Consider the following 21380-nt stretch of genomic DNA (forward strand, 5'->3'; position numbering starts at 1 on the left):
GAGAGCTTGCTCTCCAAGCTGGACCAATGCAGCTGTTGCCCAAGGCTGGTAAGGCAGTGTTTGCTCTTGTAAATACATTCTGATTTTTAGCATGACAATGATTTTGGTGAATAAATAGATGCCCTCCATCTATTCCTGAGGGTTTATATGTCATGGCAGAAAGTGACTTTTGTGCCTGAATGAATGTGTATGTAAATCATTTTATGTCAGTAGCTTTACTTTTGCCCTGCACCATAAAAATTCACTGCTCTAAGGGCTTCTGCATAATGGGCTTTTGGAGCCCAAGCAGTTCAATTGCTGGAAGCTGTATTTACAAAAGAAACTCAATCAGCCATCAATGACACTTACAGCATCTTGATGCTGTCCCTTATTTTGGCAATTGACAGTGAAATCCCCTTGCAGGAAAAAGCTGTAAATGTGTTGTCTGTCTCCTATATAATTTGAAAGCCAATCATTAGGAATTCTGAGATACCATTAGGTACCATTTTATAATAATTTTGTGTAGGTTTAGAGTAGTTTCTTGGAGGCTTCTTTGAAATTTTTGAACTCCATCTTAAGCAGTCCTCCTAGGTTTTTCTGTAAAAATTATCCCGAGGTGACATCGTAATCAGCTTGAAGACATTCAGAAGGGCTAACAAGGGCCACTTCTGCATGAGCCATCGGTGACACTGTGTTACAGATGTTGGCTGTCTTCCAGCTCTGCACATGCAGCCTGTATCTTGGAATGTCCCCGAAACGATGTGGTGGTGGCAGCAAAGTTACCATACTAGCTGAAATTATATTGGGCTTCTCCTTTATTTATATCCAATGTAGGTGTTCTCTGCCTGCCGGACAGCTTGAACCTTCACAAGGACCAGCAAAGGTCAAACAAGCCCGGGGAGGTGCAGATGTTCAGCCAGTCAGAGCTGAGGACCATCGAACAGTCTCTACTTGCCACACGCGTGGGGAGCATCGCTGAACTCAGTAAGTACCAGGCTGTTGAGAATGTTTGGATTTCTTTCCTTGAAGTAAAGCAAAGCAAAGCAAAGTGCATTGCCCAGTTCTGCTGAGGAGCGATGAGGGGGCTGCATAATGTTGGAGATGTTGGGCAGATCTAGCTGTGTTCATGCTCCATTGTTAGTTCAGGAGGCTGAAGCTATAGGAGGAAAGAAGTGTTGTGCAGACTCGTAGCAATGCCTATGGCTTGTTTGCATACACTGCTCTCAGTTTTAAAGGTGAAAGATGCTTTATTCCATCTTCCCTGTGTTGTATTTGAGAGCACCTCTCAGCCTGGCCAGATTTGCAAGTATCTCTTGGATTGGTATCATGTCTCATTTCAGTGGAATGTCTGTTTATGATGGGCAGGCAGAAAGCTGAAGGCTACAAAAAGTAAAGGAAATGTTGTCACATCTTTAAGGCAGATCTACTTCATCCTTTGTTAGAGAAGATCCTTTATCTGCCTTTCCTTCTCCAGCCCTACAACTCTAACCTACAGCAGAGGAATTCACTCCTGAAAGAATAATTTTTTGATATTAATCAAAGAACTTTTTGAGAAATACAGGAATCTGTGATACTTGTCAAAATTTGAAAACTTGGCTTTTGGCACTAATAATTGGTAGGAGGCAAAGGTCATATGCATCCTTATGTGACATGGAGGTAAAATTACCAGAAGTGCTTTATTTAAACTTCTTTTTTCTTATGAGAGAAGCATTCTAATCACATGTTTGTGGTCTAGTTAGATACAGGAAGCTATGTGTGGGAAAACAGAATCATTCAGACAAAAAAAAGTGGTCTTTTTTTCCTGAGGTTTGTGAGAAATACTATCAACTATTCTTTTCCTGAGGTCTGTTATGAAATTTTGGGGAGAAATCGAAAATACTCAAATCCATGAAGATATAGCCTACCCAACCTACTGCTGTTCTTATTGATGAATTGCGTGTACGTTTTTTGAAACTTCCTGTAGCAATGGGAGTCTCCTCTGTAGCTCCATCCTATCATCTTGGTTCAGTTTCCTTCTGTTCATGGACCATGATGTGCGTGCACCAAGGATGTTTGTCTGTAAGGCACAAGGTGAATTTCTGTTTTCAGCTTGCTAATTTTAATTTGCTCTGGTGCAGCATCAACAAGCCAAGATCCTTAGTGTGAAGTGTTGCTCTGTCTCTGGAATCAGGTGTTTGGTGTTATTCAAATGAAGTAATTTATGCTCATTTATTTCACGTGCATGAAACCCACAACAGTACTGTCTGTGTGCCAACTAAATTATGCATGATACAGCTCTCTTTCTTACAGTTCATATGGTTGGGGTTTAATATATAAGTAATTTGTGGGTATGTCATGATGGGTGGGGTTTTTATTCTGGATTTTTTTGCACCTTTGTACTTAACCCAAAAAGCCAGACTTCTTAGATAGAGCACCTCATCCCATTTTACAGTTTGAACTCTATGACCTCTAAGTGTCCTACCTTAGATTCAAATGCTTGGTTGGTACATCTGTTGACTGCAAACAGAGGCAAAACACTCTTCAGGGTGGCCAGTTGGAAGAACAGAGTGCGCCAGTGGGAGTTGGATGCAGCTGTCAGAGAGGTTGGCACATCCAGCAGGCTGGTAGCCCTCCAAAAAGCCCTGTGGCCAACTCGAGGGATCCTCCCTGGCTGCTGCAAGCAGATGCATGTCAGGGAAGCAGCAGTGGGAGGAGCAGTAACTGGCAAAGCTTGCAAGGCTTGATATGCTCAGTTGGGTAGAAAATCTGTGCTGTGGAGCAGTGCTGGTGCAGAGTTCAAAACTGAGCTGTGAAATGTGGAAGGAGTTGCAGCATGTTGGTGGGCAAAATGCTCGTGAGTTTGGAGGAAAAATCATGAAGTGGGAGGAAAATGGAGCAGTGAGGGGATACAAGTTGGTTTGCTCTTTGTTCAGTGCTTGTGTGTCTGTTTCTGGCATCAGCAGTGGTTGTGAGCCAGAGGTCACAGCAAAACCTCTGCCATGGAGGTGGGTGGGGAACCACAGCATGGGGCAGAAATGCAGAGCAGTAGAGAGAAGATGGCAAGAGCACCTGGGGATCATAAAAGCATGAAGGCAGAAGGCAAAGGAGGATTTATTATTGCCCTGGTGGTGTGAGTGGGATGGACATTGTGGAGAAGAAAGAGAATATGGCAAGCATCGCCATGGAGAAAGTGAGATATGAGGGAGGATTGAATAGGGAAAAGTGCCTGCTTTTGAGGGAGTGAATAAAGGTGATGAGGGAGACTCTCTGGATAGGAGGGAATTAAGAGGATAGCTCTTGAGAAGAGGATCATGAGGAGGAGGAAGGAAGAGATGGCAACCAGAAGTGGATGACAAGGACAGAAACTCGCCTTATGGACCCGCAGAGGAAGTAGTCCCTAGGCATGTGTCTGCATTTTCCCACCAGCTTGCAATATCCCAGGAGCCAGGATTTCATTTCTGTTCTCTTCAAAAGAGCACAAAAACAAGGGCAAGACTAATCTTGTAATAAAGCAATTTAATTTTATCTCAGGAAAAAAAATATTTAAAAAAGCAATTCTAATTGAATGAGATTTCCTATAGTTTATTGACACGAATAATTAAAGTATTGTAAGTACACAGAATAACTGGAATTACCAAGTGTCTGCGTGCAGAGGAAAGGCTTCCCCTGCTCTCAGTTCTACCCAGCATCCTTGCATGGAGCAGTGTGGCCAGCTGCTGAGCTGCTGGAGGCTTTGAGACCAGGGAATCAAATCTGTCCCATGGAAGGACAACAGCTTGCAAATGAGACCTGTGTTCTGCCCAGCACCTGTATTTCTGCTCACATCTTCTTAATTTCTTTACAGTCTGTTCTAGGTGAAGAAGAGATTCACAGGGTAAAAAGCCTTGTATCATATGGTGCCTTTACCTTGCCCTACCCATGATGGTCCTTGTGTGTCTGCACCCTTTGTTTTTTCATGTATTGTCAGTGTATTAGAAAAAACCATTCAGGTAAGCTGGGTCTCCCTGGGTGTGACAGAAGGTAGGAGAAAACTGGGGAAAGGTGGGATGGCAGATACAACCAGATGGGGAGGGCAGGCACCATCTGGTTATGCTGCCATTGAAGAGTCCTCCTAGTCAGACAGGTGCAACTGGACTCATGGGTGCTGCCCTGGTCCTGCCAAATCCTGCTTGCCTGGTGCTTCTGCTCTCATCTCCAAGCTCAGCAGGCAGCAGGCACTGGTCCCCACTGGGACATGGCCTGGCTGGCAGTGGCCAGGTGAGGCAGTGCCACTGGTCATGGGGCTCTCTCCAGAAAATAGGAAGAAGAGGTGATGTTGCTGATTTAGGGGAAAAAAAGGAGGTTTTGTCTCCTTAGGAGGAGAATGTAAATAGACACCTAATTCTGCACCACAATTACAGCAGTAATGTGTGATTCCAAGACAAAGGCTTAAAAAATTAATGTGAGACCTTATTCATTAAATTATAATGAACATGGCAGAAAGTTAAGGAACAACAATAAATCTGGTCTATATTATATTGGCATTTAGTATTCAGCAATTGTAATTGCCTACTACGGTGTGTTTTAAAATAACATAATTTCATTTGAAATGCTTATTATATAGACAACATTGGGAAGAACTGAAGCACAGCAAAAAATAATAGGATTTTAAACAGTAGCCTGACAGTATTACACTGTTGAATCTTAGAGAAAATATTTCACAGGACTTTTGCTTTTCTTTTTATTCCCCCTGTTTTTTTTCCTTGAAGATTCTTGTATTTCTAAGCCTAGCGGAGAAAAGGAGTAGATCTCTTTGGGTTTTTTTCAGAAAGTTTTTGGGATTCTCCTAGATTTCTAGTTCATCTCTTTCATTTCTTCCCTTTCAGATGTAAAAAAAAAATAAGTAGACTGAGTAGAAAAAAGACAGGAACATTAGGGAGAGCTTGTGCTGTGGAGAAATCCCATGATACCACGTTTTGACCTTTGAATATTTTTCCTAACTTCTTTATATGCATGTTTGCAATCCACAAAAATTTATGTTATATTTGACTGCATAATGCTCCAAGACATCTATTCATCATCCATCTAAAAATACTGCTGCTGGCTTGGAGACCAAATGCAGAAGGAATGAGGCTCATAACTGAAGGTCATTGCTGTTTTTTGGGGTGAAGGAGGACTCTCTTTCTCTTGAGTGTGCACGCAGGTGATGAGAAGGCAGAGCAGAGCCTTAAAGTGCACTGGGCACCAATCCTGGCCCCAAGAAATACTTGTCCTTCACTGCCTTGGGGTAAAGACTGCCAAGGTATTAGTGTCTGATGTGGGACAACCACCCTGTGCTGACGTGTGTTTGTAGGGCTGCAGAAGGCTGTGTGTCTCAGGCAGCACAGGGAGATAAACCATGGCTTAGGATGTCATCCAAAACATCTCTTAGTATATGTCTTCAGGTTAGAGCAAAAAACTGTTAGGGGCTTGTTTTGGGTGCAAAGATGGCCAGTCTCCTGTGGCTTTCCTGGGTGAGAAGTTTGCCATGCAGACTTGTGCAAACCTCAGTGACTGGTGCTTGTATCACTGTGAGTGTTAACCACAATGAATAATCATATTCATTTTAAACTGTGATAATCTGAAGATATGATTTAACACTGCTAGTATCAGCAGTTTTTTGCTTTTGAATGGTGTTTAACTTAGAGCAGTCCCTAGGTGTGATGTTCAGGCTGGTATTTCCTTCCTGTCACCACTCAGGTCTCAGCAAGGTTTTCCTTTTTGCCATTGGAAAAATGCCACCCTCTATCCCCTTTTTTCATTACACAGCATCCTCTTTTTGCATCCACAGTGCTGAATGTATATATTTCCAAAATAAAAGCCTCGCAGTGGATCTTGGCACCCTTTTAGGGATGAAAGGAAGGGTTACTGCTCAAGTGTAAGTAGGAATGTGATTGCACATACTGATACTGTTTTTCATTTCTCCTCGCAGCCTCAGCTGAGGAGATGATGAAAGTCTGCATCCCCTACCTTGCCTTTTCATCTAGTCTCAATCCTCTGCAGCCAACAGGAAGGAGCACTGCAGGAGTCATACAAATGGATTCGTGTGCTCTAAAGAAGAGGTTAAACCTAGGCTTAGAAGCAAATGCCAGGGTAAAGGTGCTTGCTGGAAGGGTGGCATCTGAAGGAGTGTTGTCATAGGAATGTCTGTTAATTTACTGCCAGAACAAAAGCCCTTTTTGTTAGATGTATTTCTCAGACTAAGCAGCATTTGTAGAGTAAGACCATGCTTATTCCCTGTGAATGGTTTGGTTCATGGAGCACAGTGCTGAGCTAAGCAGAGTACTAGCCCAAACCTGCCATTCAGATGGAAGTGCTCCCTTCGGCATAGTGTTTGGCCGTGGACTCACAGCCTGCGTATTACCTCTCCAGATACAGTGATGCTTTTCCTGGTTTCCAAGGGCCTCCGCTGGGTTATTGCCCAAGGTCTCTAGGTCCTCACTCACCCACTTTCTGGGTGTCTAATTAGCAACTCCTCCTTCCTGATATCCACACATCATCCAGTCTGTGTGTAAAAGTTAGAAGTTGTTGAGAGTTTCCTCAACAGAGAAAGCCCCCCCCTCAGCAGAGAACAGAAGGCAGATGAATGCAGTGCTTCAGTGGTTAAATGGTAGGTATTTTCTTGGCGCTGTTAAGGGCTGCCTGGTTGCACGCTTCCCTAGCTGCTACCCCCTTTTCCTTGCTGCCCTTTCTGAGTGAGGGACTACAGCCTCCATTCTCTGTCTGCATCTGTGCACAGGAGGGGTTGTGGGTTGCTTAATAGTCCCAAACAACATCTTGCTTTTCTTCTCTTCCCCCTGATACCCACTGTCATCAGCCATAAAACAATACATTTACTTATCAGGTGAGATGAAGCGTGAGAGAGGATAATTTGAAAATACCAGGTTACACCCTACTCAGGCTTTATCTTCCCTTTGACTGCCCTGTTGACCAAGGGGGTGGATTTCTGTCTTGGGTAGCAAGGGCAGATTGTCTTGTTGCTTGTCTGGATCCTGAGCTCCTCTGGGAGTTCTCTGTCTGCCTCCACGGGTGAGGCCTAGCCACCATTGCCTTTCCTGGGAACAAGCCCAGGGTGGCTTTGTTCCTCCAGGGCTTCCACCTCTTGTGTTTAAGCCCACTCAGGTTTGATGCTTAGTGGCAAAAGGCATCGCTGTGGTGGCTGGGGAGGGCTGGAGCTCCAACCTCCACCTGCCTTCCCCAGCACACCAATGTGAATACCCACGTACACCAACGTGAACTCCTGCAGAACTGCCCATTGTACGCCACATTTGAGGTACAGACTCCTGTTCCCTCTGAACCCCTGCATCACAGCACACTTGGGATTCACATGGCATTCTCCTTTCTTTGCAGTCCTCCTCATCCCTGCTGTGCAGAGCACAGGCAATTGGTCAGGTCAGGGTGAGCACTCTTAGCTGGCCTGCTCCGCCATTGGGGCGCTCAAATTTTGTTTAAGGACATGGGCCAAAGAAAATCCAGGAATGATGGTCCATAAGGCAGTGGTGTTCTGCAGAGTGAAGGCTCTGCATTAGGTTGGCACATGAATAGCTCATCCGAGTCAAAGCTTGTTTTATTTGAAGTTGATGTGGCTTAAGGGGAATCAGACACAAACATCAAGCTTGCCGTGTCAGATTGGAGAGTCCAAACGTGTAAGTGTTGTTATAATAGGTATGTGAACTTGAGAGGGTTTAATTATTATTGTGGCTTTTTAATGGGATATATCCAGACCTAATTTATCAGTCTTCAAAGGCTTTGCAAACGCTAAATTGCATGCAAACACTTACTCTGTAATATAAATAGAAGGTTCTTGTGATGGTGGGGTAAGTGAAGATAAAAAGATTAAATTATCTGTGGGAGGCCACATAGAAGTCACTGCCAGAAAATGGGCTGCTTGCATCCTGGTCCTGTCTTCTCAGTTCTGAGTCTGAGGCCATAGTTCCTTCTTTTGCTCTTGTGTGGAAGAGATGAATGGCTTTTAAGAGAAGAAAAGGTTGCCTGTGGTAGTAGATAGGGGCACAGCGTGGGACAGCAGAGATGGCAGAGCTGGGGAAGTTTCTGCAAGGTGAGCTCAACGATGAATTTGTTGCAAACTGGATGTCCCACTGACTGTGGGTTATGGCACCCCAAGCACACCCACAGCCTGAGGCAGCTGGAATAAAATCTGGAATATATGGTGTGCCAAGAACAACTTTTTATGTTTGGAGATACTTTGTGCTAGGAGCGTGCACACTGTAAAATACATTCTGCACACTATGTAGTGTGCAGCCACCCTATCTCTGTGCACACTCCTTTCCTGGTATAGATGAGTAGTGTTCAGTTAACAATAGAAAAGCTCACAATAAATCATTTGAGGACAGGTTTTGCTCAAGCAGTTTTGGCTCAGCTGACTTCTGAAACATGGAGATTGATGTACCCCTGGAGAGAGAGGAACGTGGAGGAACAGTGCAGCTGGAATCGAGGGTGTAGGGATGGCTTGGGTGACTGAGGGTGACCTGGCACGGGAGACACAGCTCAGCTGCTCATATTCACCTGCAGTGGTGTGCTGACAGGTGTGTGCACCAGTGTGCCCCTTCAGTGCGGAAACCAGAGGGGCAGAGACAGCTACGCTTTGGGAAGGATGCAGAATGGCTGTGGCTACCAGCTAGCAATCTGATTAAATAGACCATGGTTTATTGTCAGGGTTATAAATTCGTGTTTCCAATAGTCTCCCCAGAGCTGGTTGTGAGCAAAACCATAGATCCAAGACTTTTGTATTGAAGTGTGAAATGAATCTAGATCAAGAAAATTAGTTTTGCACCTGGCTCACATGCTTGTAAGGGGGAAATCTACTGACCATGACATGAAGTTGGCATCTAGAATGCAGCTCCCTGATGCATACTCCTTCTTTTCATGGTCTGGACAGGACACAGGAGGTTGTTAAGGGCTCTGAAAGACAGACACAACTCTTGCCTATGGCTATGGCCTGCTCTTTGCAGGAGTAAATATTCACCCAGGAAGCCCAGCGAGGCAGTAGCGCTGCTGCCATTAACACCCCCACTGCAGGGCATGATTCCCAAATGCAGACTACACCCGTAGGAGTCAAGGACAGCTGGAAGGATGACCAGACCAGCGTTATCAAACTGATGGGTGCTGCCTGCACAATGCTGTCGTGCTAAAAACATGGTCTCCTGCTGCTTCTCACAGTGCCCCAGCAGGGCGCCTGGTGGGAAGACAGCTGCAGTAGGAACAGATGCTCCTCTCTCTCCCCTGGGTTTTGAAGGAAAGACACAGGTCAAAGAACTGTGTGGCTCATTTCAGTGTACAAAGACATCATTGCTAAGTTGTTCTGGTAGTTTTAGGACATGCTTTTGGAACAAGAAAAAACATGAGGTAGGTGTCATAAAGAGGGGCTGCGTAAGGATCTGTCTGTGTCATTCACGTCAGGGCTGTGGCTCTGCAGGCATACTCTCAGCTGAATGGTTTTGGCTCTGGCAGTTGTTCAGTCTGAAAGTAGTTAGGCTGCTCCTAGGCAGGTGGGACAGCATAGCATCATCAGGTTCATCATGATAGATTGGAAAATCCCACAGGAAGCTTCTCAGGCATGGGCATTGGGTATCTGTCATTTTCCTTCTCTTCTTTCTTTTTTGCCTTTCTCTGCCCTCCCTCCCCAGTATAAAATTGGAAACAGATGTGTTATTCTTTGAACACCAGGCTCTAACATAGTAAAAGCAGTGATAATAGCTTATACTGAAGCCAAACACAGTTTAAAAAAAAAAAAAAGCTTCACTGGTCACTGCGGAGAGGACTTAGGCTGAAGCTGTCCACTTGCATGCTGTATGTTGTTGTTATATGTTGTATTGCACCCCCATGCAGATGGGAGCAGCTTTACTTTGCCTGTCACATCATATCTGTGGCTTGAAGTCAGTGAAGCTGTTCCCTAAATATTCAGTGTTGCCTTAAACCAGGCCCATGTCACAACATGCACATTACATAATATTTTCAATCTTTAAATCAAACGTATGCGGACCTTGCAGTCACCGACTGTGCTGAACTGAGAGCAGCAGCAGTGGGTGAGCCCCGCTTCGGTTACAGGCAGGGGGAAATGCTGGCAGCTGCAGTGGCGGCTCTGCACACACTGTGGTACAGAGGTGTTTTCCTGGGTTTTTGGTAGCTGGTGTGCAAGCCACAGCCTTTCTCCTCTGGGCTGATGAGATCCACTATGGATCTGCACTCCTGGAGCCCTTCCCCATCTGGAATCAGGGCTGCAAGGCAGTGTCAGCCTGGGGCTTGCTGCTGCCTTTGCTGCCCTCTGGGAGCCTGTCCTCTAGTTGTGGCTTCCGAGCTTTGGCAACAAAAATGTCCTGAAATGTCCCCCCGCTTCGCTGTTCTTTTTCTTTTTTCTTATGTTTACCCTGCACAATGTGATGTTTTCATCTCCCCGACTGTGCCTGCAAAGCAGTTTGTGCGTTGGCTCACTTGGCTTATGATGCATAAATTACAGAAGTTTTCATTGAGTTTAATTTTAAAACAAAATAAACTTGGCAAGCTCTCATGTCAGGCAGATCAGCTCCCCAGTCTGTTCTTCAGGTGGTGGTACAGGGTGAGAATTTGATCAGTGGAGAGCAAGGCAGGGATCCCTGCCAAGCCCCTTGGGTCCTGATGCCACAGCCATCAGGAACCTCATTCATGGAGTCACAAGGTCAGTGCAACTGCTGGGAATTTTATTTTAGATGTACTCTTTCTGGAAATGGTGCACCGAGGAATTTATCGGCCTTTCAGATGTGTTCAGCTGATACAGCTGAGACATATTTTCAGGGCCAAAAAAATAGCAGAAAAGCCAGCAGTGCTGTGAGCAGGTAACCTGCCCTTGCAGAGCCTTTCTGTGCTGAGCACAGCCCTGAACAGCAGAGGTGGTTGACACTAATGAAAGGATAGCACAGACTTGTGAAGAGGGCTTATCTTTTTGTGCTTGGCCATAAATTCAAGGTTGCCCTCATTGTTCAGATGTAGCACAGCTTTTACAGCTGGCAAGGAGATCATGTGTAGTTTGGGTTTCCCAGATGAGGCTGGAGTTGGCCGATTGCTGGAGAGCAGACCAGTGAGTCCCATCATGAAGCTGATTTCACATCTGTGGGCTTTGGTGTGCCTTGGAATCAAAGAGAGTTTCAACTCTTGGTACATTCTTAGGAAGGAAATGGAGACGCAAAAGCATATTAACAAGGAGCAATAGAAGGAGCAAAACCTGGTAGGGGTTCAAGACAACACGCACACACACACCTAGAACCAGATGTTGCACTGTGCTACATTTTACAGAGTTTGCCTAAGTGCTGGTGTGCAGTGTGTGTGTGTGTGCCTGTCAGCTTCCCCATGCCTTCCTGGCCCTGATCCTGGAGAACAGATATGCTAAGGCACGGTCTCTGCCCTGGAGAATTGTTGCTGTAACTGGATGCGGCTGAAGGAGGCAAAGGGCACTAGGGCATGTATCGGATTGTTCGAGGCTCTGCTGTGGAATAGAACAGAGCAGTGATTCCTGTCCTTCCTCTACAGCTCTGCCCAGCGGGTACCAGTATGATGGGGCTTTTTATGCTTGCTTACTGTTCTCTGTGAAGCTCAGTGTTTTACAGGTATTGATTATTTAGGCTTTGAGTTGACCTGAAGTAGTAAGTCAACTTATTGGTTAAGAAATGTTACAATAATTGTTAATGTAGAAATTATTTCAAATGTGACCAGAGAAAGCATAGCAAAGGCAAAAGAAAGATCTAAACCATCAGTTCTTGGTATAATGTAATTAAGTGAGACTCAAATATAAAAAGCATTAATTCAGCTTTAATGGTATGAATTGGTTTGGATTTTTTAGGAGGCTCTAGAGGAAATACAGCATAAAAGGATGAACTGCTCGTCATATTGATATGGATTAGAGCTTCACCTTTCAGCAAGGCTTTAGTTCCTCCAGCCTTGCGTCAGCAGTGATGCTTAGCTGCCTGTCCTGCTCACGTCATTCTTGCTGCTGCTTTCCCTTCTTATTCACTGTGCAGCTTCCTCTGGTCCTGGGCGTGTCATTGAGGTCACATCACCCCAGCGCTCAGGGAGGAGGAGTGGGATGAAGTAATGCTGCTGCCAGAATCTTGGCCAAAATTTCATCCTAATTTTTATTCATCATTCATGACAGAAGTCAGAGGCATTCTCTAGAGCCTGCTGTCTCAATCCACTGAAATGAGACTGCCTATGTGCTAAACTTTACGCATGTTCTTCAGTGCTGTAATGGCTTGGGTTTGAAAGGCTGAATTTAGTGTGTCTCCCTTTTTCTCTGCCTTTGCTATTATTGCTGCATGTTGCAGCCCACATTTCTATGCAATTTTTTGCCTTCTGGAGAAAAAGGGGGAAATTTAATATCAACAAGGCTGCTAGCAGTTAAATTGGCCTGTGCTAGACTTGGTAGTGCACATTTGCTGTGACTAGAGTGAGCTGAGAGAAGGAGGTCCCATAGTTTCCTGCTGCTCCTGGTTGTCTGCAGATAGCCTTGTGCAGGACTGGGGAGTCATCTCAGAGGCACGTCTGTTTCTTCTGCAGACCTGATCCTGCATACTTTCCACATGGATAGTTTCTCTTGGAAATTATGAGCATGCAAGGCTGCAAGATTGGTCCTATCATGGCAATTTCCTGGCAGAAGGAAAAGACAGAAGCTATTTTTAAATGAAAGCTTTGAATCAGAAGAATATTGCAGAGTGAAGCAAAAAATATGTGTCAAAACCCTGAAATCATGGACTGCAGTTTCCTCATGCCAGTGGTTTTCTTCTCTTCATGGTTTTAAGGCTATGTTTTTGGAGGATTGGGCTGAGATTTTTAAGTGAGACATTTCTGTTCTCCCTGGTACACATTATCACTGCAGCAGCAGCATTTTCTGTGTGTGAGTCAGGCTGGAGAGGGGTGTTCAAAGGGGTGGGACTTTGCAAAAACCTGTAGTTCAGTCATGCACATAGTTCTCCTTTAAGTTTGCCCAGGAGTTCATTATTTATCCCCCCACAATTGGTTTTATGCTCCTACCTTGGTGTACATCTTAAACTTTTTCTTCCAAGTTTCTGCTCAGTGGTCACTTGGGAAAAACAAGTAAGAGAAAGTGTGTGACTTCTTAACAGTGGAAAATTATGTCCTCCTTTTCTCATCACTTGCTTTTGTATAGCTTAAGAATGACCCAAAGGACTCTTGCTCAGATTTTAATTTAAAACAAACCAACTGATTTGATTCGAGATCCTTATTTCCCCCAAAAGCACTCTCAGAGTGATTTGAACATGTGAAAAAAAGGCAGTTTAAACCACAGTTGTTTCCCTGCCTTTGATAGAGTGGTCACTAGTCAATAGACATAAAATTCACTACCTCAGAGAGAGGTGCTTTAGTTAATTAGTTACAAACGGTGTTGTGCTAAGAGACTGCGCTGCTGCTTGCCCATGTATTTGCTTGGTAATCTCACTTGCTGGCTTTGCTGATCCCATTCCACATGTTGTGGCTAGGTTCCTATATCTGCCTTGTGAGGGAAGTGCCCCAAACTAAATTGGTGCAGGGGGATGATGAGAATCTTCCTCTTTGTCCTCCTCTGTGCTCTGGAAACCTGGGGGGCCAGGTGAGCCTACTTCATAGGTTTTGTTTTTCTGCTAACATGAAGTTTTCCAGGCCTAGCCTGGACTTTAAAAATTAATTTTGGTTGCACATTCTTTATATTATCTTTTAGCAATATTTCCCCCTTTTTTTTCTTCACCCGCATGCTCATTCATATCCTCCTGCAGCGCTTTGTGTGTTATCTGACTGCCTCCTTCCTTGTTCCAAGGGGCTGGATTTCACTGCCCCTCTGACCAGAGCATGCAGCTTTTGGTGGCACACTGCATGGTAATTTTTTGGGGCTGTGGAGTTTTGGCATCCTCCAAAGGCTGCTGAGTAGGTAACTGTGATCCTGGCTCAGCATGCCAGCTCTCATGGTGGTGCTGAGATAGGGCCAGCCTGATGTTGCCCACACCAGCATCTTTGCAAAAACACGTCTCCTGCAGGCCTTTGTGGGCTTGTCTGCAGCCTGGGTATGTCACACCACACCACGTAAACCACCAGGAAAAGTTCAGCCTGGTGATGAGTAACGCCCAGAATCCTGTCCTACCCTCTGCTGTTTGCATATGTGAGGTTAAATGGAAGGGAAGACCACCCCAGCCTGCCTTTCAGTTTGCAACTCAGGACAGGCAGCTGAACAGCCTGGCATTCACCTGGCTCTTGCTTTTTTCCAGGTGACCTGGTGTCTCGAGCAATGCACCACCTGCAGCCCCTCAATGCCAAGCAGCACGGGAATGGGACACCCATGCACCAGAAGCAGGGATCCTTCTACTGGGAGCCAGAGGCCCTGTACACCCTTTGCTACTTCATGCACTGTCCACAGATGGAGTGGGAAAACCCCAACGTGGAGCCCTCGAAAGTCACACTTCAGACTGAGAGGTAAGAGCCTCTGCACGGTGCTTGGTGTTGTGGTGAGGATGTTTTATTAATAAATCAGCCTGGCTGGCTAATTGCTAATTACAGCCTGCATGCAAGAGGCCGTGGAGCAGTCTGCTTTGCTTTGGGATCACCTCCCTGAAATCCGCTTCTCTCCCCAAAGTGCTGCGTGGCTGAACCAATATATATCAAAAGTGACACCCAGTGGCTACAGACAGCAAATTGGTTCCAGATGTGCTTGGGAGAGATTTCCTTTTGCTGTTGCTCAGCTATTCTGTGTTTTGGAAAAGAAAATGAGAACTTCTATTTCTGGCCTAGCAGGTTTGGGTTTAAATGTGTTTTTTTCCCCTGCGTGTTAATAGGGCTCAACAGCTGTGACTGGGGAAGTGGAAAATGAATAGAGTAGTGTGTGTAGAAAGGAGAAGTCATTAAAGCTGCTGGGCTCCTGCCGCACTGAGTAACGGGGCACAGCAGTGACCTCGGGGCTGCCCTGGCCAGGGATGTGGCAAGTGCCAGCTGTGCTGCTCTTGTCCCTGCTCCAAGGATGGGCAGGGCCAGGGAGCTGTGCCTCTGGCCTTGTCCTGACTCATGGTCTGATGTAAGGTGAGAAGGAGACGCCTCTGAAGCTGGCAGGCTGGGTGGCCAGCCCAGGTGACAGATTGCTGACCAAGAAAATAAATCCATCTCCCAAGAAAAGCCCAGCAAACCCTCTTTTAAAACATGTCTCCAGCTGTGTGCCGGGGTACACTCTGCTGCTTCCCTGCCACACTCTCACCAGCCCTAAACCAGGCAGCCTCAGTACAGAGATGAGAGGAGTGACTGGTTTGCTGGATATGAATTTTTAGGATGGGTATTGTGGTGATGCAAATGCAAAGCTGGTTTGTCAGGCTGGGCTCCACATTTACATCCCAGAGTAGGTATGGCAGTATACATGTGAGCCAAACTCTGATCTGCACATATGGGGCTTGGCTATTGTTGCAGGATGAGGTCTGCATCTCAAAAGCAGTATTTGAGGGTCTCATTGTGTGTGTACTTGTAGATGGTATATAATATGATATCTTAATTGAAATACTTTTTTATTAGTTGCAGAAGAGCATACAAAATGAAATTCTGGCATTAATGATGTTACTGGGAATTTTGCCATTTGCCTTTGGATGGCATTTTGTTTCTTTTCAAGTTTGGGTTTTTCTGTGAGCATGTTGTCACTTTTTGTTCTGTTATTTCCAAAGTATGAAAAAAACCAGAAAGGAAATGACAAGAATACAGAATTTTCTCTATTTTTTAAATTGTTTTTAATTTCGTGATTTGTCATCTAGTCTTGCTCTTTTGGAAGGCCTAACTCATGTCCAGGAGTGGTTAGTATGCACAAAAATTTTTTTTGAAAATTAGAATATACTCTTACCTGATCTGTAGTTCTCATCTGTGGGAATAATGCCACTGGAACCAGAGGAAATATAGGGGTGAATAAAGCTAAGCTTCTGATTTTGTAAGATTTCTTCAGACTGCTGTGCAAAAGTGAAAAAGGGCAGGAATATTTGGAAAATCACTCTCAGCATTTGTTGTAATAGGTTTTCCTTTCTCTGAGGTTGCCTTAATACATGTCCTCTTCATTAGAGCGCTAGAAATGCTGATTATTTAAGGCGATTGTTCTTCCCTTTACTCTGCACCCTGCTCTGGCAGGGCGCCGTCGCTTGGCAGGGCAGTGGCTGAGCGCGGCGTGCGGCGAGGGCCAGAGCAAGTACTCGGTGTTATTGCCAAGAGCCTGTGGTCACCTTGGCAAGGAGCAGATACATCTCCTGCTGCCTAATCAAACATGCATTAGCACTTAGTGCTGGAGAGGGAGCGGTGCAGGGGCTGAGCGTGAGCCTGGACATTCCCATGGAGCTGAGCTCTGGAGTTTCACCAGGTGGATGGAACCACCCTGTGCTGCTCGGGAAGGAGAACAGTGAGGCTGACTTATCAGTAGTGCTCTGAGGAGCCTTCCTACTCATTTCCCATATTTTGTGTTTTTACAGGCAGTCATGCTTTGTGGTCCATGATGTATCTCTGATGGTTTCGGTTTCCTTGATGGGGTTTTGTGAGTTGCAGGGAAATGGGTTTGTTAAACATGACACTTTTACGTGCAAAATATTTGCAAGATATCTGTTGCTGTATTTGCTCTCCAGCTGCAGCAATTGCTTTTATTTTGTAAGAAGCCCAGAAGGAAGCAAGAAGGTCCAGGCATCTTTCCTCATCCTTGGCCTCTGTGTGTCCCTGCTGGTGCAGGGAAGCCAGGACAGTGTGGATCTGGCTGTAGAGGCAGTATTTTCATGAAATAGGGGTTGTCCTTGGCTCTTTGTGAAGCCAACCTGGCTTCTGTCTTGGCCCCCTCCTCCCTGACAGTGCAAGCCCAGGCTAGAGAGGATTGTGTGATGCAGCCAAAGAATTCTCACAGCGCTTTCAAGGCTTGATGGCACCATGAGACCATCCTGTTCTTCCTACTCATCTCCAGCCCACCTGGATTTTGGCTCTGAATCAGGCTGAGCTGCAAAGGCTGTACATGATCTCCTGTGCAGAGGCTGGGTATGAGAGGGGAATCCAGAATGGTGGCATTGCTGCCTGGCTTAGCACTTTCCAGCTCAGAAAGCAGTACCTCCCTCAGAGCCTTGGGGGACACATAAAAAGGGATTTTTACCTTTAAGTAAATCCAGCACTTCGTTTCTAGGGAGCATGTCTCTGTGTTTGCTCTTAATGGAATTAAAGAAATGAGAATGCAGTATATTTTAAATCGTGTTTATCTTTACAGAAAATAAAAGGGAAAAATTATTATATAGTGAAACTCTTGGAGGGGGGGGAACTGCTTTCATGGGAGGGGGAGGGGCGGAGAGTGGCCAGAATTGCTTAGAAACCTGGAAAATATTCCCCACTTCCTAAATGCTGACAAACCCAACCATAAGATGGATGTGTGATCCCCTCCCACCCCAAACTCATATTCCTTCAATCTGGCCACTTTGGCTGAGAGTCTCTGTTTTTTTGGCAGCCAGTTCTGCTGACCCTGGATACCATGTAGAAGGCTATTTTGTCGGGCATGGGGGTACAGGGAGAGGGAGGACCTCTTTGTGGGGTCCCCTTTCCCTATTGCACCCAGCTGGGATGTGCTGGAGCCATTTATCTTGTGCTGGGTGTTGCCTACAAAAGCAGCGCTCCTCCAGTGCTTCCACCTGCAGGAGGCTGTGGATTATTTAGGTTTGTGATTCTTTTGTTTTCCTGGGAATTAAAAAAAAAAACCAAAAAGAACTGTAGATGAGGGTACTGTTGTTAAGATTTCTTTCTTGCAGCTTCTAGCTTAATAAAAAGATCTGTCTCGTGGTTATGTTTGGCTTGTCAGCCCCTATAATGCTTCCAAAATTATTGCAAGTAATTTCTTAAGCACTGGAAAGTGCAGAATCTGTAGTTGCAGATTTGTGTGATGTTGTTTTTCCTTAAGTGGTTCCTTACCCACTTTTATCCGCAGCTGTATTGACAAAGTCCTCATTACTTCCTAACTTGCCGTGTTCGCCATTAACAGCTCATTGAGAAGCTGTGGCTCAGCAGCTCAGCCGGTCCAGAACCTCCCATTAATTCTGCTCACAGGCAGCCAAGTCCCTTTTCCAGTGCTTCCTCTGCTGCTCCACCTTGGAGGAGCATTGTACCCCCTGGCAGCTGTTAGCTTTTCTCCTCCAGTCTTAATTGAGTTGATGGATGTGTGTCTGGTTTTAACCTTCTTTTCACTTTACCTTAACTATTATTCCCTCTGTGGGGAGCAGTCCCTTAGGAAACTTCCATGGGCTGTTATTGCTTACTTTTCATCTTTCTGCCTGCCTTGGACGCTCACATGGACACACAGAGAAAAAGATATATGTTCCCTGCACATGCATACACCTGCAAATTGTAGACTGTGGTCATTCATTATTAATGGAAAGAGTTTGGGTTACCTCAGTTTTGTTTCTTGCTTTGAGTAGCTATTGGTGTAGCTGGCTAATTAATGTCATGCAGCTCCTCTAATGAGAGGAGTGTTCCATGCTATTAAAATAACTTTTAAAATAATTTGAACTCTTTCAGAGCATTTTTGTAACTGCTACAGCAGTTATACAGATTATACCTATAGAAAAATTTCAGTAAGAGAACTAGGGAAAAGTGTCCCTGGTTTAAATTATTCTGTGGTACAGAATCCCTGGCTAGGTTAGTCTCCAGCAAAGACCAGAAGAGAGTGGAGAGAGTGGTGAAGAATGCTAATGAAAAACAAGTAAAGCACTGGGAATATGGGAGCCCTGCAGTGAAACCTGAATGAACCTGTATATGCAGAAGGGATTACATAGGCTTGGTGTGCCAGCATGCCATAGCCCCATGTAACCCTATCTGTTTTATCCACTGTTTGATTGGAAACTTCACACAGTAAAGCTGTAGCCTTGCTGAAGTCAAAATTGAGAGCAGGGTTGATTGGACTTGGAACCACTGAAAAGAAATCCCAATGCATCCTTACTTAAGTCCTCTAGATTTGCATGCTAAATATCAAACTTCCCACTTCCTGTAAATCCCTTCAGCAATGTTATTGGAGCTGCCTGCAGCATGTGAGATGGCACATGTTACAAGAAACTGTTCAGGCATTATTTGTAGCTCGGCTGTTACGCAGCAATATCCTTGCTGGTCTGGGTCTGTATTCTACACCTCTTTTATCAAGCTGGACTTCTGCTGTCCATGGGATGGCCATAGGATTTTTTAAATAGAGGAAACTGCATGCAGCCCTGTGAGAACTGTATCCAGGCTGTTCTGTGCTGCACTCTGAATGCTGTGTGTCCTCAGGGATTTATGCCATTGCCAGTCGTGTCAAATCCGATGTCCAAACTGCCACTGAAATATTTGCCTTTTGTGGTTGCTGGCTGAGTCATCACTTTGACTCAGTTGTGTTTCAAGTCTTGGACATTAAATTTTTTAATGCAGGAGAGGTAACAGGGACAGCTCATTCCAGCCCTGGTTGTGGGTTCAAAGCCGATGATTTGCAGATCCCCGTTTGTGGACTGCAGCACCAATGTCTTGGTGCACAAAAGCCAAAGGATAAATCCTTCTTCTGCCTAGGCAGGTCTCGTGAGGCTCCTGTGAGAGCAGGGAGGTTTGATCCTTCAGCCTGAACAAAATGCAGAACTTGCTGCTCAGGTCACCCTTAGCTGGGCTTCTGGGGTGGCCGAGCAGCTGCCTAGCATAGAGTGGCTGCATGAACTCACATGGAGCATCAGCTGGCACTGCTGAGTTTCTGGGAAGGATTTGGACTGGCAGCTTTTTGAGGGCATCAAAAAGTATTTGCTCTCTCTGAAGACAAGTAGTTTATGGTGTAACTATAAATGAGTTTTGCACCCCCGAAACACATCTGAAATGCGTGCTCTACATTGGAAAAACCCGTGTTTTTCTATCTTTCAATAATGCTAAAAATGGACTAGCATTGCATATATATTTTCATCATATGTTCCTAGTGAAAACTTGTCAGAACTTAGGATGCTTTTGAATTCATATATTGGGTTTTTCTTTAAAAACCACCCATGAAAACAAACCCAAACAAATATAAAGAGCTTTTTACAATGTTAAAGTTGCTGACTCATATCTGCAAGAAAAAACATCTCCCTACCTTTATCTAGAAAGGGTTTTTTGTGTAAAAGTACAGCCTTATGCTTCTGAGAAGCATCTTTAACTTTTACTTGGTAGCTTTTGCAAATTTAAACAGCAGCGACCTCTGTGTACCAATTTGCCTGTTGTATCCATAAAGGTTGGCAGTCAGCAATCCTTGGCTGGGGTGAGAGAAGAAGCCCCACACCTACAGCACCACCACCCTCCTCAGTAGCCAGAGGATCCTGCAAACACATCGTCTGAAGCAATTGTAGCAATTGAACCAAGTTAAAGCAGGGTCCGGTCTTTCAGCTGTGTCCCCTTCACAGCTGGGAAGCTGAGGCAGGGACAACAGGAGATAGCTGTGGGAATTCACATCCCAATAGGATTATGCCTCGGGGATTTCTCTCTTCCCATTGTGACTATAAAGCCAGTCCTTTCCCTAAAGTTTGATTTAATACAGGCGGTGAATGAGTGCATGTGTGGGGCAAGGGCTCTGTTGGTGTCTGGAGAAGAGCAGTGTGAAGTGCCCCTGGAAATAAAGAGGCTGTTGTGCTGCACTTGAAATGATGATTTTTTTCCTTGGAGCACTCTGATTGTCTGGGAATCTCTCATGTGCACTGATGAGCTCTGGGACCTGGAGCATGCTGTAGGCTCTGCTGGGAACGAGGGGCTGACGGCCCATCCAGGGTTTGTGAGCTTGTGTTAGGAGCATTCAAAGGTGATGAGTGTTCTTACTCTCTGTACGGGAGAGGGAGCAGCTGGTGAGGGGAAGAACTGCTGGAAATCAAGGGGAGAGTGGTTGTGTGTAGTGGCCCTGCTCTGGGCAGAAGGTGGACTGTGAATCTGGTCAGCAGCCAGCAGGAATTCTGCACCCTGCAAAGATGGTAGGAACTGTGAAAAAACAGGGCCAGAGATTATTTGGAGCTGGAATTTGTCAGAGTGCTGGCCCTAGTGCTTTGCAAATCTGGCATTGCAGCAGCTGGTGTCCAGACAGGAGCTTCATCCATCTTCTCACAGACCCATGCAAAAATAATGAAGCATCCTATTGCATTTTATGGTGCACAATTTCTCATGGTCTTCCACCTGACAAATTCTCCTGTTTACATACAGGTAGACTGCTGCCATAACAACAATAACAGTACTACTACTACTGCTAATAATAAGGGAAAAGCCTGAGTTGTTGCATATGCATGACAGGATTTTTAATACCTCAGTGTGCCAGCAGGCCAGGGAGGGGGAGTGGTGGGCAGCCCAGGAAGGCTGTGTGTGCCTCTGGAGGGAGTGCAGGCTTTAGGGAACCCCTCTTATCATTAAATTTAGGCTCCCCCCTGTAACATCTG

At 45.3% G+C, this 21380-nt stretch overlaps 1 protein-coding gene across 2 annotated transcripts in view; it reads left to right on the forward strand.

Annotated features, from left to right (window-relative positions):
• Nucleotides 1-21380, forward strand: part of BTBD11 (BTB domain containing 11) — a 167953-nt gene that overhangs the window by 93422 nt on the left and 53151 nt on the right. For both annotated transcript variants that reach the window (XM_030959343.1, XM_030959344.1), the window contains exons 2-3: nt 814-963; nt 14220-14424. In XM_030959343.1, the coding sequence (XP_030815203.1) occupies nt 814-963; nt 14220-14424 (355 nt within the window). The remainder of the gene's footprint in view (nt 1-813; nt 964-14219; nt 14425-21380) is intronic.

Source organism: Camarhynchus parvulus, chromosome 1A (genome assembly GCF_901933205.1).
Source record: "Camarhynchus parvulus chromosome 1A, STF_HiC, whole genome shotgun sequence".
Lineage (NCBI taxonomy): Eukaryota > Metazoa > Chordata > Aves > Passeriformes > Thraupidae > Camarhynchus > Camarhynchus parvulus.